This window comes from Schistocerca gregaria, chromosome 6 (genome assembly GCF_023897955.1).
Source record: "Schistocerca gregaria isolate iqSchGreg1 chromosome 6, iqSchGreg1.2, whole genome shotgun sequence".
In the NCBI taxonomy this organism is placed as follows: Eukaryota; Metazoa; Arthropoda; class Insecta; order Orthoptera; family Acrididae; genus Schistocerca; species Schistocerca gregaria.
In genome coordinates this window covers 271274255-271289147 of record NC_064925.1, presented here as the reverse complement: position 1 = coordinate 271289147, position 14893 = coordinate 271274255, and the positions used below count along the sequence as shown (strand labels likewise).

Below are 14893 nucleotides of genomic sequence, written 5' to 3'. Positions count from 1 at the left end.
GCAGTAGGTCATGAGTGGATGACGTTATGTTCCAATGTTTAAAAAACCGACATGCTGATTGTGTATGGCGAATGTAGAAAGAATGCAGTGCGTTCTTGTACGGTATATGCAGCAGGATATCCCAATAGACATCAACCTTCTCTGCTCTTATTTAGCAACCTCTTCATCCAGTAAAGTTAAAGTGTTAGTATAGCACCTAGACAACGTAACGGAAAAAAGCAAGTGACGATGGGCGAGGGAGAAATAATAATGTTATTGTTGCTAGCACAGTTGATTCACATGTTAAATCCCTCGCATTCATACGAGGAAGTGGCATGAATCAGGGAAGGGTCCTACGCATTCTCCAATGACGTAGGTTCCCTGCCTATACGTCTCTCTCCTTCAAGAGCTGCATGGAAACGGTTATGAGACTCATGTTAACTTCTGTACGTGGGCATTTAGACAGAATACTCCAGATATATCATGTATCTTGTTTAGTGATGAACTCCATTCACCAATCATGGGCAGACTAACCGCCGAAACATGCACTATTGGTCTGCTGACAATCCCCGTTGCCATCGGCAAGTGGAATGTCAGCGTCCATGGAGTGCAAACGTGTTGTATGAGATAGTGATTCATCAGCTCACATGTTCATTTTTAATAGACGGAACACAGTATGGGCAAAAGTATCGCAGCTTTCTAACAGATCCTTTTGCACAGGTGTTGGAAGACGTTTCTCTGCAGACTTGGAGGGAGCTGTGGTACCAACATGGTGGCTGTCAGGCCCACAGTGCCCGATGTACTCCAACATGTCTTCCAAATCGCTGGATTGGATGTAGAAATCGTGTACCTTGGCCAAGATGTTCTCCAGATTTGACGCCTGTAGACTTTTTTCCGCAGGAAAACCCGAAAGCCGCTGTCTACAAGGACATACCAACTACACCCTATTCATCTTTCATTCATTTCCGTATCCGGTCAGATATCCAGAAGGTAGCAACTACGATGGCCTTGTTTGTTCCCTCGATCAGGTCCTGTGTTGTGCAGTGTTATTCAAGTTGAGGACAAATTAGCAATTGGGCCGGGTCTTACTTTGTTCTGCACTCGTAGGATGTATCTCCATCAGCTGGAAGAATGCCCCATATTCACATGTTGGTCTTGCATAGAGCAATGCCCACCCTAAGACGATTGAGCTCATTCTCGACTTCAGTCGACGGACTACTGCTTGATAATCATGCAGTGGATGTCGAGGATCATAAATTTGCTTTGCCCTCTCTACATCAGCAGCAACAGCCCTTCTAATACTGTGTGTCTGAGGGGGAAGGGGGGGGGGGGCTACTCCAACAGTCGGGTAGGTTTTATTGGCTGGACTTCGCTTCATACATCCCGACAAGATTCGGGCGGCCTCATTGATTGCAATATCAACCTGTTTGGTGTGAGTGGATGCACTCCAGACAGGTGAAGCATACTCTGCTGCGGACACACACAAAGCAAGAGCCGAAATTCTCAGAACGGGAGGAGTTGCTCCCCAGGCGGTGGATGTGAGCTTCCTCAAGATGTTGTTCCATGAACTAACATTAAGCCTGGTGATACGGAAATGTTTCTTGAAGGACAGAGATCGGTCAAGGGTAACACCCAGATACACTTGTGTTGATCGATGTCCCAGTCGTTTGACGTACCATGTAACGCCCAGTTCCCGCCGAGCTTCTGTATTCTTCAAGTGAAATGCGCACACCTGAGCCTTGTTGGGATTTGGCGTTAGATGGTTGGCTTTGTAGTAGGAGCCAAGTGTATCTAGCGCAGAAGTCAACATTTACTCTACTTCTTAAAAGGTCTTTCCTTGAGCAGCCACTGCTACACTGTATGATATGCTTCGGTGTATTACTGCAGCCTGTTCGGAAATCTCCGCTGAAATGCTAACACGTGTACAGCAGTCGTTCCATACCAGACGGATGCGTGCATTGCCGCTGTCGGTGGTCATTTTGAACACAACCTGTGATGGTCAATTGTCTCGTTACTGGGAAGAATCCATATAACTACTGTATGCACCTGTGTTGTTCCCTATTGTGTGCTACCACAGGTCTTGTACAAATGTAGCTGTAGCAAATTTTCAAAATACGATATTCTGTAAAGGAATAGCACCAGACTCCTTCAACAAACACCACCACATTCTAATTTCTCCTACTGTTAGTCTGTTAATGCCAATAAGCGTTGTTCCACTTAAAAAAGTGTATGTTTGCACAAAAACCTCTCTACGTATTATTGCTACCAATCCATTCAGTGAAAACCGCACATCAGTAGCACTTTCCATTTCCGCAATATTTGCGATGCAAGTTTTATGTGATTCACCCTGTATGCCGTAACAAAACATCGAACATTCATGGCAGTAATGATGACCCACCGAAATTGCGAAATAAAAACTATTTATCAAAAACTAAACCCAGAATCTGTATGTGTTCCCAACACAGCTTGTGGTTTGCTGTATTATATATTCATACCTTATGATTGCTTGATGATGAAGGACGCTCTTTCGCAACCGATAATGGATGTCGTGGCTTAAATCTTCTGAGCTACGTATATTTTTGATAGAGTGTGTTTGGAACGAAGTCGGTTTCGTGGGTGAGACACTGTCGTTTAGGCTGCGAAGGTTTCTGCTCAGCAAATCGAGTTGGTTGCGCAGCTGGACCATCAGGGTGATGTTGAAGGAGTCGGCAGCCATGGTCCCGATGTCCACGCTGAAGACAATGTAGGCGCTGTAGAGCCACGTGGCAGCGAAGGCGAGCGGCCGCGTCGCATCGTACGGCAGCGCCAGGATAAACGGCAGCCCCTCAGCGCTGATGGGTGTAGCGGCGTACACGATGGAAGTGAAGACGCCCGACAACAGGTAGACCGAAACGACCCGCCGTATGGAGCGGCTCCTCAGGTGAACCAGCCGCAGGTCGTCGGCGCTGAGGAACTCGCCGAAGTCGCGGCGCTCCTGCAAACAGTCACATTACCCACTGCGTACTTACACGCTTTGGGCGAGATGCCACAGTACTAGTTAATGCAACCAGATCAGTGTCATTTGAAACTACAACTTACAATAACAGTCACAATTTATTTCAGTTTGTTTACTGCACCATGTCGTCTTAGTGAAATGTGAGTGTTTACACTAGTACAGCAGAGCACCGTTTCTACGTTTAACCAACAATGTTACATATATTACTGTGAATAAAACTGCGTTGTGTGTCCTTCACCTCAGTCTATGGCCGCGCCTCACCTGTTGATGGTGGAGAGCGACAGGCTGCGCTTGGAATCGCAAGAAGTTCGGCTGTGTTCAAAAAGCATATCTACATCTACATACATACTGCGCAATCCACCATACAGTCCGTGGCGGAGGGTACCTCGTACTACAACTAGCATCCTCTCTCCTTGTTCCACTCGCACACAGACTGAGGGAAAAATGACAGCCTATTTGCCTCTGAGCGAGCCCTAATCTCTCTTATCTTATCTTTGTGGTCTTTCAGTGAAATATAAGTTGACGGCAGTAAAATTGTACTGCAGTCAGTCTCAAATTCTGGTCCTCTATATTTCCTCAGTAGCGTTTCACGAAAAGAGCGTCTCCTTTCCTCCAGCGACTTCCACCCGAGTTCCTGAAGCATTTCCGTAACACTCGCCTGATGATCAATCCTACCAGTAAGAAATCTAGCAGCCCGGCTCTGAATTGATTCTATGTCCTCCCTCAATCCGACCTGATAGGGATCCCAAACGCACGAGCAATACTCAAGAATAGGTCGTATTAGTGTTTTACAAGCGGAGTCCTTTGCAGATGACCCACATCTCCGCAAAATTTTACCAATGAACCGAAGACGACTATCCGCCTTCCCCCACAACTGCCATTACGTAGTAGACCCACTTCATATCGCTCTGCAATGTTATGCCCAAATATTTAATCGGCGTGACTGTGTCAAGAGCTACGCTACTAATGGAGTATTCAAATATTACGGGATTCTTTTTCCCATTCATCTGCATTAATTTACATTTATCTGTATTTAGAGTTAGCTGCCATGCTTTACACCAATCACAAATCCTGTCCAAGTCACCTTGTATCCTCCTATAGCCAGTCATCGACGAATCGACGACACCTTCCCGTACGCCACGTGAGGTCTTGGGCACTTTGCCATGGTTCGCGCGGTCCCCCTCCCCCTCCCCCCCTGTCGGAGGTTCGAGTATTCCCTTGGGCATGAGAGCGTTGTCCTTAGTGTAAGTTAGTATAAGCTATATTAAGTAGTGTGTAGGCCTTGGGACCAATGACCTCGGCATCAAAGGTCTCGAGATATGGCAATGAACAGTGAATTTAAATTTTTGGCAGTAGGAGACTCATTTGAAACGCTGTTATCATTAGTGGTTCAAATGGTTCAAATGGCTCTGAGCACTATGGGACTTAACTTCTAAGGTCATCAATCCCCCAAAACTTAAAACTACTTAAACCTAACTAACCTAAGGTCATCACACACATCCATGCCCATGGCAGGAGTCGAACCTACGACCGTAGCGGTCGCGCGGTTCCGGACTGTAGCGCCTAGAACCACTCGACCACCCCGTCAGGCTATCATTACAGGTACGATATGTTACCAAGCGTAGTTACTTTTAGTATGTTATATCATTATTATTTCTTGCATTTCTGACATCGGTCAGCTAACAGCAGCCGTTTTCAGTTTCATCATACCTTAGTGACCCAGTTTGATTTCTACCAATTACAGTAATTCCTCTAGAATGGGGAAATAACTTTTCATTACTTAGTTTAAGAATGTTGCAAAGCTGAATAAAAGCTTCTCGCTGTTCTGGACGCTTCTGAGTTCGATTGCCTGCCGCATCTGAGACTTTCTCCCCTCGGGGACTGGATGTCGTGTTGTCCTCATCATTCATCATAATCGACACTCGAGTTGCCGAATGTGGAGTCAACTACAGACATTTGCAACTCGACGACCGATATTCCCCAGGTAGGGCCTCACGGCCATCAATACCATACGATCGTTTCACTTCAGTGCCTTCACTGTCGTTGTTTTACATTATTTATTGGCTGAGAAGTATCACCGAGACTTCAAGAAGTCACACAACTACCATTCTGGGCCAAAGATTATACACTCCTGGAAATTGAAATAAGAACACCATGAATTCATTGTCCCAGGAAGGGGAAACTTTATTGACACATTCCTGGGGTCAGATACATCACATGATCACACTGACAGAACCACAGGCACATAGACACAGGCAACAGAGCATGCACAATGTCGGAACTAGTACAGTGTATATCCACCTTTCGCAGCAATGCAGGCTGCTATTCTCCCATGGAGACGATCGTAGAGATGCTGGATGTAGTCCTGTGGAAGGCTTGCCATGCCATTTCCACCTGGCACCTCAGTTGGACCAGCGTTCGTGCTGGACGTGCAGACCGCGTGAGGCGACGCTTCATCCAGTCCCAAACATGCTCAATGGGGGACAGATCCGGAGATCTTGCTGGCCAGGGTAATTGACTTACACCTTCTAGAGCACGTTGGGTGGCACGGGATACGTGCGGATGTGCATTGTCCTGTTGGAACAGCAAGTTCCCTTGCCGGTCTAGGAATGGTAGAACGATGGGTTCGATGACGGTTTGGATGTACCGTGCACTATTCAGTGTCCCCTCGACGATCACCAGAGGTGTACGGCCAGTGTAGGAGATCTCTCCCCACACCATGATGCCGGGTGTTGGCCCTGTGTGCCTCGGTCGTATGCAGTCCTGATTGTGGCGCTCACCTGCACGGCGCCAAACACGCATACGACCATCATTGGCACCAAGGGAGAAGCGACTCTCATCGCTGAAGACGACACGTCTCCATTCGTCCCTCCATTCACGCCTGTCGCGACACCACTGGAGGCGGGCTGCACGATGTTCGGGCGTGAGCGGAAGACGGCCTAACTGTGTGCGGACCGTAGCCCAGCTTCATGGAGACGGTTACGAATGGTCCTCGCCGATACCCCAGGAGCAACAGTGTCCCTAATTTGCTGGGAAGTGGCGGTGCGGTCCCCTACGGCACTGCGTAGGATCCTACGGTCTCGTCGTGCATCCGTGCGTCGCTGCGGTCCGGTCCCAGGTCGACGGGCAAGTGCACCTTCCGCCGATCACTGGCGACAACATCGATGTACTGTGGAGACCTCACGCCCCACGTGTTGAGCAATTCGGCGGTACGTCCACCCGGCCTCCCGCATGCCCACTATACGCCCTCGCTCAAAGTCCGTCAACTGCATATACGGTTCACGTCCACGCTGTCGCGGCATGCTACCAGTGTTGAAGACTGCGATGGAGCTCCGTATGCCACGGCAAACTGGCTGACACTGACGGCGGCGGTGCACAAATGCTGCGCAGCTATCACCATTCGACGGCCAACACCACTGGTTCCTGGTGTGTCCCCTGTGCCGTGCGTGTGATCATTGCTTGTACAGCCCTCTCGCAGTGTCCGGAGCAAGTATGGTGGGTCTGACACACCGGTGTCAATGTGTTCTTTTTTCCATTTCCAGGAGTGTATTAAGCAATTGGCTATAATGTTTTGGCTCATCAGTGTATCCTGCCATGCATCTACCCTTTACGATTCTGTTCTCAAAGAAGCCCAACGGCACCTTAGTTCTGAAAGGCAACAGAAGCGTAAAGTGAATCATCCGCCTTCTGTCGAAAGCAACGTCGCTAATTAAATGGAACAACAATTTTACTGTTATCAGTCACTGTTTCTTTATCTCCACGACGCGTTTCAAACGTTTAAACGTCCATGATCAGGTAGATTTGAATTTGTTAATATGATGTTTCTGCATGTGTTGTGTTACGACGTTTTGGAGGAACTTGTGGTACTGTCTCCAGTTGTCACAGGTTCCTTTCACTGTCGTAACACATCACATGTATACTGTCATATTTTGTAAACAAAATGTCAATAACAGTCAAGGTAAAGCCTAACCTAAAATGTTAGCATTTAAAGTCAACTTCGCTAGCATTGTTCTTCCATTACAGAGATCTAAATCGACTTTTGTAGCATATGGAAATTAGGTGACTTCATGAAATTTCCATTGCCACTTCAGCCAACTACATAAGATACTCAGTGACCAGCAGAAAATTCCTGACAACGACGTTGGAGGAAGTCGTTGAAATGTTGACAGTGCATGACAATGCATACAAATGTGAAATGGCAAGAGTTCCGTGAACCGTTGATTCATGAATTTTACCCCGAAATACTGCGTAGGAATATTGTACAGTGAAATTCTTCTGGATATATTTCAGTGTATCGAGAAGACTGAAGATCAATTGAGAAATAAGCCCCACCGAAGCTACTAACCTGCATGGCAAGCCTGTGGAAATCTGCCTCCAGTGCTGCTATGTGCCTGAGGCGGATCATAAAGACGCTCGTCGTGTCCAGGACGCTCAGTGACAGGGTGAACCGCTCGAGGTCTGCCGCTCCGTCCCGCCAAAGGAGGACAGCCTGCGAGCAAATGAACAGCAGCAGCGCCACCGTCGAGAACGCGTTGATCAGGTAGTGGGCGCGGCTGGCCCAGGGACCAGCGTGCGGGTGGCGCATCGTACCCGACCAGTGCAGGATCTTCAGCAGGTAGTCCAGGTCGCTGACATCATCTGCAGCTGCAGCTGACGGCTTCCACGATGAAGTCAACAGCATCACGACGTCAGTGCTTTCACTCTCTACAACAGACGTAGTGATTTAGGTGTTTATAGGTATATGAATTTCACGTGAATTCCAGCTGGCTGAGTTCTTCGAAATGCAGCGATGTTTGGACGAACTCATCCATCTGGAAACTCGAGAACATTGTAATAGTACAGCGCTCTGATAACAATAATTATATCGTATGTTTCAATGTTTTGAAAGTTTTCATTTTTCCTAATTACTCCAGCGTGAATCAGGTGACGTTATTTACAACAGCAACTCTGCAGAAAAAGCGTTTGGTTACTTACAAGGTCTCCAAGATTTGGAGCCAATTATGAATCACATTTCGAAAGTGCCATCCTTAATTTTCATTAAAAGCGTCTTATATTAGTAGTGAATTTAATGTATATTTATATCTAAATCAGCTCAACATCATGCAGGAAAAACTATTGGTAAGTCTCCGTGTGAGGTCGAACCGGGACGTTCCATGATTGTACGTGGCCCACCGAGGTGGCCGAGCGGTTCTAAGCGCTATAGTCTGGAACCGCAGGACCCGTATGGTCGAAGGTTCGAATCCTGCCTCGGGCATTGATGTGTGTGGTGTCCTTAGGTTAGTCAGGTTTAAGTAGATCTAAGTACTAGGGGACTGATGACCTCAGATGTTAAGTCCCATAGCGCTCAGAGCCATTTGAACCATTTTTGATTATACCTGGGAGGAAACAATGTACTGCTTGTCTCTTCTCAGAATGTGCGCAATTGGAATTTTAACGGGAAACCTCATCGTGACGCACAATACCTCACTTCTAGCGTGTGCTACTGGAGCTGGGTGAGCATCTCTTTCGCACTTACTAAACGAATCTGCAGCTAAATGCACTGCTCTTCTTTGGATCTTCTCTCTCAGTCCTATCTAGTAAGGGTCCCAGTCAGACGAGACATACTCAGTTGTCAATTGAACGAATGTTTCGCCAACCATTTGCTTCTTGGTGGGACTACACTTCCTGATTATTGTTCCAATAAAACACTGTTGTTTTCTGTTTTGCCAATAATTGGTTTTATGTGGTTTTTCTGGTTTACGTCGGTCCATACGCCTCTCCCCAGGTATTTCATGGACCTAATTGGTTTCAGCGACTTTTGGCAAATCGTGTAATCATACAACATTGGGTCTACCTACGTATCTAGGCGCAGCACATTACATTTGAGCTTACAATCAACTACCAATCGCTGCACCAAACGTCGGCAAGCCTTCCAGTATTTATTTTCAATTCTCCGAGTTTCTTCTTCCCTATAAACAGCAGCACCATCGGTGAAAAGGCTCATGGGGCTTCTGACGTGATCTTATCAGTCGTAAAGCCAAGCTGATGGTAATGTAACACATCTTCAATTTTTGTTTCCGTTCTTGCTGATAATATTCTTTCCCTCGGTGCATGGTCTATTAAGCTGACTGTGAGGTAGTTCTCCCACTTACGCGAGATGGATGATGTTTTTCTCCAAAGTCTTATTGTTCGTCTCCAGTCTCATAGATTCTGCACACAAACTTGAACAGTCCTTTGGTTGTCACTTCCCCAAATAAGCTTAGAAATTTCTATGCATTGTGCTCCGTCCTTTCTATCTTAGGTGATGATCTAAAGTCTTCCAAAAGTTTTTAAATTCTGTCTTTAAAACTCTTTCCCCTGTACCTTCCATATCGACTACAGTTTCTTGTTGCAGCACGTCATTAGAAAATTTCTCTTCCCTCACAGACGTCTCCAATGTACTCTTCCCAACTATACTACCTATCTTCTGCGTTTTATGGTGGAAGTCTCATTGAACCATTACTGTTGCCCCAGTTGGTTGTTTGATTTCACTGGTTGCTGAATGAGTCCTTTCTTTTCCAACTTCTTCAGATTTCCTGCAGTTATTTCGTCTTCACTTCCTTGAACTACCTGTTTCTGCAATAATTGATATTGCTTTTTTCTTGTCTTTCCCTGGTCGTTTTTGTACTCGCTTCTTTCATCGAACAACTGAAGTATGGCTCCTGTTACCCAAGATTGCTTTGAAGTAACCTTATTCGTACCCGTGTTTGTCTTTCCAACATCGGCAATTGTCCCTTTTAGAGATGTGAACTAGAATCTCCTTCAAATCCTGCAGTTTATTCCTTATTGCAGTAAGCAGTTCATTAGCGAACTTCAAATACGTCTCAACCTTTCTTAGTATTTCAGTATTACATTTCAATCGGCATTGATTCTTCCGTTCGATTCTCTTAAACTTCAGCCTACTTGGCATCATTATTACATCACAATATGTGTCCAAACTAGCTCCTAGGTTTCTTCCAATGCAGTATCTCATTCTGGAACCTGTATGTGACCACGATGGAACTCAGCTGGAGCATTCTCTTGTGTTAAGGACTGTTGCACCTATACCTGTTCCTCTTGTAATTCTTGAACAAAATTTCTACCTGAAATTTATTACACAAGTCAATGAGTCTATCTCCTCTAAAAAATGGTTGAAATGGCTCTGAGCACTATGGTACTTAACATCTATGGTCATCAGTCCCCTAGAACTTAGAACTACTTAAACCTAACTAACCTAAGGACATCACACAACACCCAGCCATCACGAGGCAGGTATCTCCTCTCTCATTCCTATTACCAAGACCTCACTCTACAGTAAACCTTTTTTTCCGCTCCTACCCCTACAACATTATTCTTATTTCCTACTATTATGCGATTATCATCTCTCCTTACCTACTGAATTACACTTTCATTGGCATCATATGTTCATCTCTTCGATTTATGATTATTACATCGGCATGTACATCTGGACTAATGTGTCAGCGTTGGTTTGCAAACGAATCTGATGAGAGCACTCCATCGCTGAACTATTTACAATTATTCACTTTCTGCCCCACCTTCATAACAGTAATGAATACTTTACTGAAGAGCGAAAGAAACTGGCAGAGCTGCCTAATATCGTTTAGGGCCCCGCAAGAGCGCAGAAGTGCCGCAACACGATGTAGCATGGACTCGGCTAATGTCTGAAGCCGTGCTGGAGGGAAATGACACCATGAATCTGGCAGGGCTGTTCATAAATCCGTATGAGTACGAGGGGTGGAGATCCCTTCTGAACAGAACGTTGCAAGGCATCCCGGATGCGCATAATAACGTTCATGGCTATTCTGTTTGGTGGCCAGCAGAAGTATTTAAACTCAGAAGAGTGTTCCTGGAGCCACTGTGTAGCAATTCTGGAGTGTGAGGTGTCCCATTGTCCTGCTGAAATTACCTAAGTCCATCGGAATGCACAATGGACATGACTGGATTCAGGTGATGAGAAAGGATGCTTACGTACGTGTCGCCTGTCAGAGTCGCATGTAGGCATATCAGCGGTCCCATATCACACCAACTGCACACGCCCCACACCATTACAGAGCCTTTACCACCTTGAACAGTCCACTGCTGACATGCAGGATCCAGGGACTCATGAGGATTTCTTACACATACACGTCCATCCGCTCGATACAATTTGAAACGAGACTCGTCCGGCCAGACAACATGTTTCCAGTCATCAACAGCCCAATGTCGGTATTGACAGGTCTAGACGAGGCGTAAAGATTTGTGTCGTGCAGTCATCAAGGGTACACAAGTGGGCCTTTGGCTCTGAAAGACCATATCGATGATGTTTCATTGAGTGGTTCGCACGCTGAGACTTATGGATGGCCCAGCATTGAAGTGTGCAGCAGTTTGCTGAAGGGTTGCACTTGTGTCACATTTAACGATTCTCTTCCGCCGTCGTAGGTCCCGTTCTTGCAGAATCTGCTTCCGACAGCAGAAATATCGGAGATTTGATTTTTAGTGGAATCCTGATTTTCATGTTACTCTCCTGAAATGATCGTACGGGAAAATCCCCACTACATCGCTACCTCGGCTATGCTGCGTTCCATGGCTCGTGCACCGACCATAACAACAGGTGAAAACTCACTGAAGTCTTCATAACCCGCCATTGTAGCAGTAGAAACAACTGCGCCATACACTTATCGTCTTATACAGAGGTTCTGACCGCAGCGCGGTATTCTGCCACAAATTTTTTTTATTTTGTATTTTTTTTTACATATCTGTATTTGAATACGAATGCCTATACCATTTTCTTAGGCGCTTCATTGTGCTGTAACGAATGCCATTTTCTACTGCTGTTGATATTATGATATATTCTTCCGACCAGAAATCCTCCTCAGCTTTCATTTTCACTTCACTGAGTCCCGCGACATCTAGATAAGGCCCGGCAATGGAGTGCCAAACTTCACACGTGCAGCGTGTGCTGTTCGCGTTTAGGCCAATGCAAGGCCCCACGCTCGGCTTTGCTCGGTGATTCTCGGAGATACCCGGAACAGCACGACATTTCATTTAACAATATATTGCGGCATTTCGCTGTCGGCTCAACTCACTCAGTTTATCGGAATCGTGCTGTCAGCGATTTTAACCCTGTGCCATTTGTTCGTGGTACGAAGGATGTTTACAGGGCCAATGCCTGTTTGTCCAAAAAGAGATGATCTAGCGATCTGTCGTCATAATTCTTTAAAATGAATGGGAACGACAGATGGGAGTTATGAGAATTCGTAAGCGACGGGTAGCGGTTGTTTGCTACGAAACCCTATAGTGCCATGCAGAACGTTGGCTTTGGTTGGGTTGTTTGGGGGTAGAGACCAAACTGCGAGGTCATCGATCTCATCGGATTAGGGAAGGACAATGAAGCAAGTCGGCCGTGTCGTTTCAAAGGAACCATCTCAGCATTTGCCTGAAGCGATTTAGGGAAATCACGGAAAACCTGAATCAGGAAGACCAGACGCGGGATTGCATGCAGAAAGAATTTAAACCTTTAGATGACAATGAAAGAGCAAAAAATCACAACGATCGACAAATGGGATTCAATGTCATGCACATCAAGAAGCACTTTATGCTAATTTGAAGGTACGTAGCGCTTGAAGAAGTTGATGATACGAACAGCAAAATTTCTGAAAAAAATAATAGTTCAAATGGCTCTTAGCACTAGCGGACTCAACTTCTGAGGCCAATAGTCCCCTAGAACTTAGACTAGTTAAACCTAACTAACCTAAGGACATCACACACATCAATGCCCGAGGCAGGATTCGAACCTGCGACCGTAGCGGTCTCGCGGTTCCAGACTGCAGCTTGTAGAACCGCACGGCCACTTCGGCCGGCAAAATTTCTGAAGTGTAACCCATTATTCCATTGTCAGTTGCAACAGTATTCGATAAAATGAACGAAGAGTATGGATATTTCATATATTACTGTAAAGTGCGTTAGTTAATTCAAGGGGCATGCCAGGAACGATTTTTAGATTGACATCTCACAGTTGTTGAATTTATGAAGGGAAAACGGGCGCATGAACGGAAATTAGAACATCAAAAATGAATTGTAGAATTCAGAGTTTTAGGGTACTTGACTGCACACTGCCCACTGTATAATATTACTAGATAACTTCTTTGCAGTTTGATGGGGCTTGCATGTAAAACTAAAATCACACTTCTGACAAACACAAGCCAGTTCCCTAACCACGCTGGCATTAATGAAAGCGTGAGGCATGAAGAATTCATTGTAGCTTTGCAAGGATTACAACAATTGGTTTATTGTTGGTATATCAGAACACCGCATAGATAATTTGACAGTTCAGAGGCTTCCTTTACCGGGACACAGATTAGCTGGCTGTTTCTCAATGTGTTCCTTGCAGGGAGGGGGGGGAGGGGGGACACGTACGTCTAAAACAGTACTCCATTAGAGTCCTTGGACTATCACGGCAGTGCACTGAACAGATATTTGAATGTTGTGCAGGGGCTCTTGAATTTAGTGAAACTAAACTTCTAATGTCGTTCTTCATATGCCCCTAAGTCTCACTTCAGAGCATATCTGCTGAAGCTAGAGACAATTCTTCATTCGCTTTGTAGGAAGTACCAGATATCGATTACATGTAGTCACTTCAATGTAAGTGTTGTATATGATAGTGCAAGAAAAAGGACGTAGGTAGGACTTCTAAATTCATGTGATCTGATGTAGATAGTGTTTTTTCCAACAAGGGTGCAGGGGAACCGTAGCACAGTCATAGATAATATTTTTATTTCCAGAATGAGATTTTCACTCTGAAGCGGAGTGTGCGCTGATATGAAACTTCCTGGCAGATTAAAACTGTGTGCCCGACCGAGACTCGAACTCGGGACCTTTGCCTTGCGCGGGCAAGTGCTCTACCAACTGAGCTACCGAAGCACGACTTACGTCCGGTACTCACAGCTAGTTCTGCATGGTTCGCAGAAGAGCTTCTGTAAAGTTTGGAAGGTAGGAGACGGATACTGGCAGAAGTAAAGCTGTGAGTACCGGACGTGAGTCGTGCTTCGGTAGCTCAGTTGGTAGAGCACTTGCCCGCGAAAGGCAAAGGTCCCGAGTTCGAGTCTCGGTCGGCCACACAGTTTTAATCTGCCAGGAAGTTTAATATTTTTATTCATTCTACATTACTTGATGGGCATTCTATTAGTGAAAAGGTGACTGACTTTCCCGACCATGATGCACAAATTGTAACACTAAAAGGCTTTCTTAAATAAACAAATGTCACATATAATTACAAACTATGGAGGAAAGTTAACCAAACAGCAATAGAATGTTTTTATACCTCACCAAGAACAAAAGTGGCACGATGTTTATAGTGCCGATAACATAGATGAAGAATATTGTGCTTTCCTTAACATGTTCCTTATGCTCTTTGAGAGTTGCTTTCCATTAGAACCCTCTAAACGGGGTACTAGCAGTAAAAGGCAGCCCAGGTGGCTGACTAGTGGGATAAGGACATCATGCAGAAAAATGTGGGAATGATATCCGAATGTTAGAAGTAGGTACAATCAAGTTACAGTAGATCATTACAAACAGTACAGTAAGGTTCTTAAAATGTTATTAGGAAGGCAAAGAACGTGTGGTATGCAAATAGAATAGCTAATTCACAGGACAAAATAAAAACAATATGGTCAGTTGTGAAGGAAGTGTGTGGTCAGCAGCACAAGGTCGACAATGTAAAGTAAGTTCACAGTAAAAATATTTCTGTTAGTGATAAACCAGATACATGTACAGTATTTAATAATCATTTTCTTAACACTGCTGATGAATTCAATACAATTTTAGTTTGTACAGGAAATCATTTAACTCTCTTGGTAAATGCCTTTCCGAGATTGAAGCCTGAAACACTCCTCTGTGAGACTCACAAGGGGGACATTGAGTCAA

The 14893-nt window shown here is 45.3% G+C and overlaps 1 protein-coding gene and 1 non-coding gene across 2 annotated transcripts in view; both read right to left on the bottom strand.

The window, feature by feature from the left end:
- LOC126278840 (odorant receptor Or2-like) overlaps positions 1 to 7655 on the bottom strand; it is a 43618-nt gene extending 35963 nt beyond the window's left edge. Inside the window, exons 1-2 of the mRNA XM_049979116.1 lie at positions 7320 to 7655; positions 2475 to 2953 (exon numbers count right to left, since the gene is read on the bottom strand). Coding sequence (XP_049835073.1) covers positions 2475 to 2953; positions 7320 to 7655 — 815 coding nt within the window. The remainder of the gene's footprint in view (positions 1 to 2474; positions 2954 to 7319) is intronic.
- Positions 7656 to 13817: 6162 nt separating this feature from the next.
- Positions 13818 to 13892, bottom strand: Trnaa-cgc (transfer RNA alanine (anticodon CGC)). Its single transcript has one exon. It is a non-coding gene; the product is annotated as a tRNA-Ala (tRNA).
- Positions 13893 to 14893: the final 1001 nt, after the last annotated feature.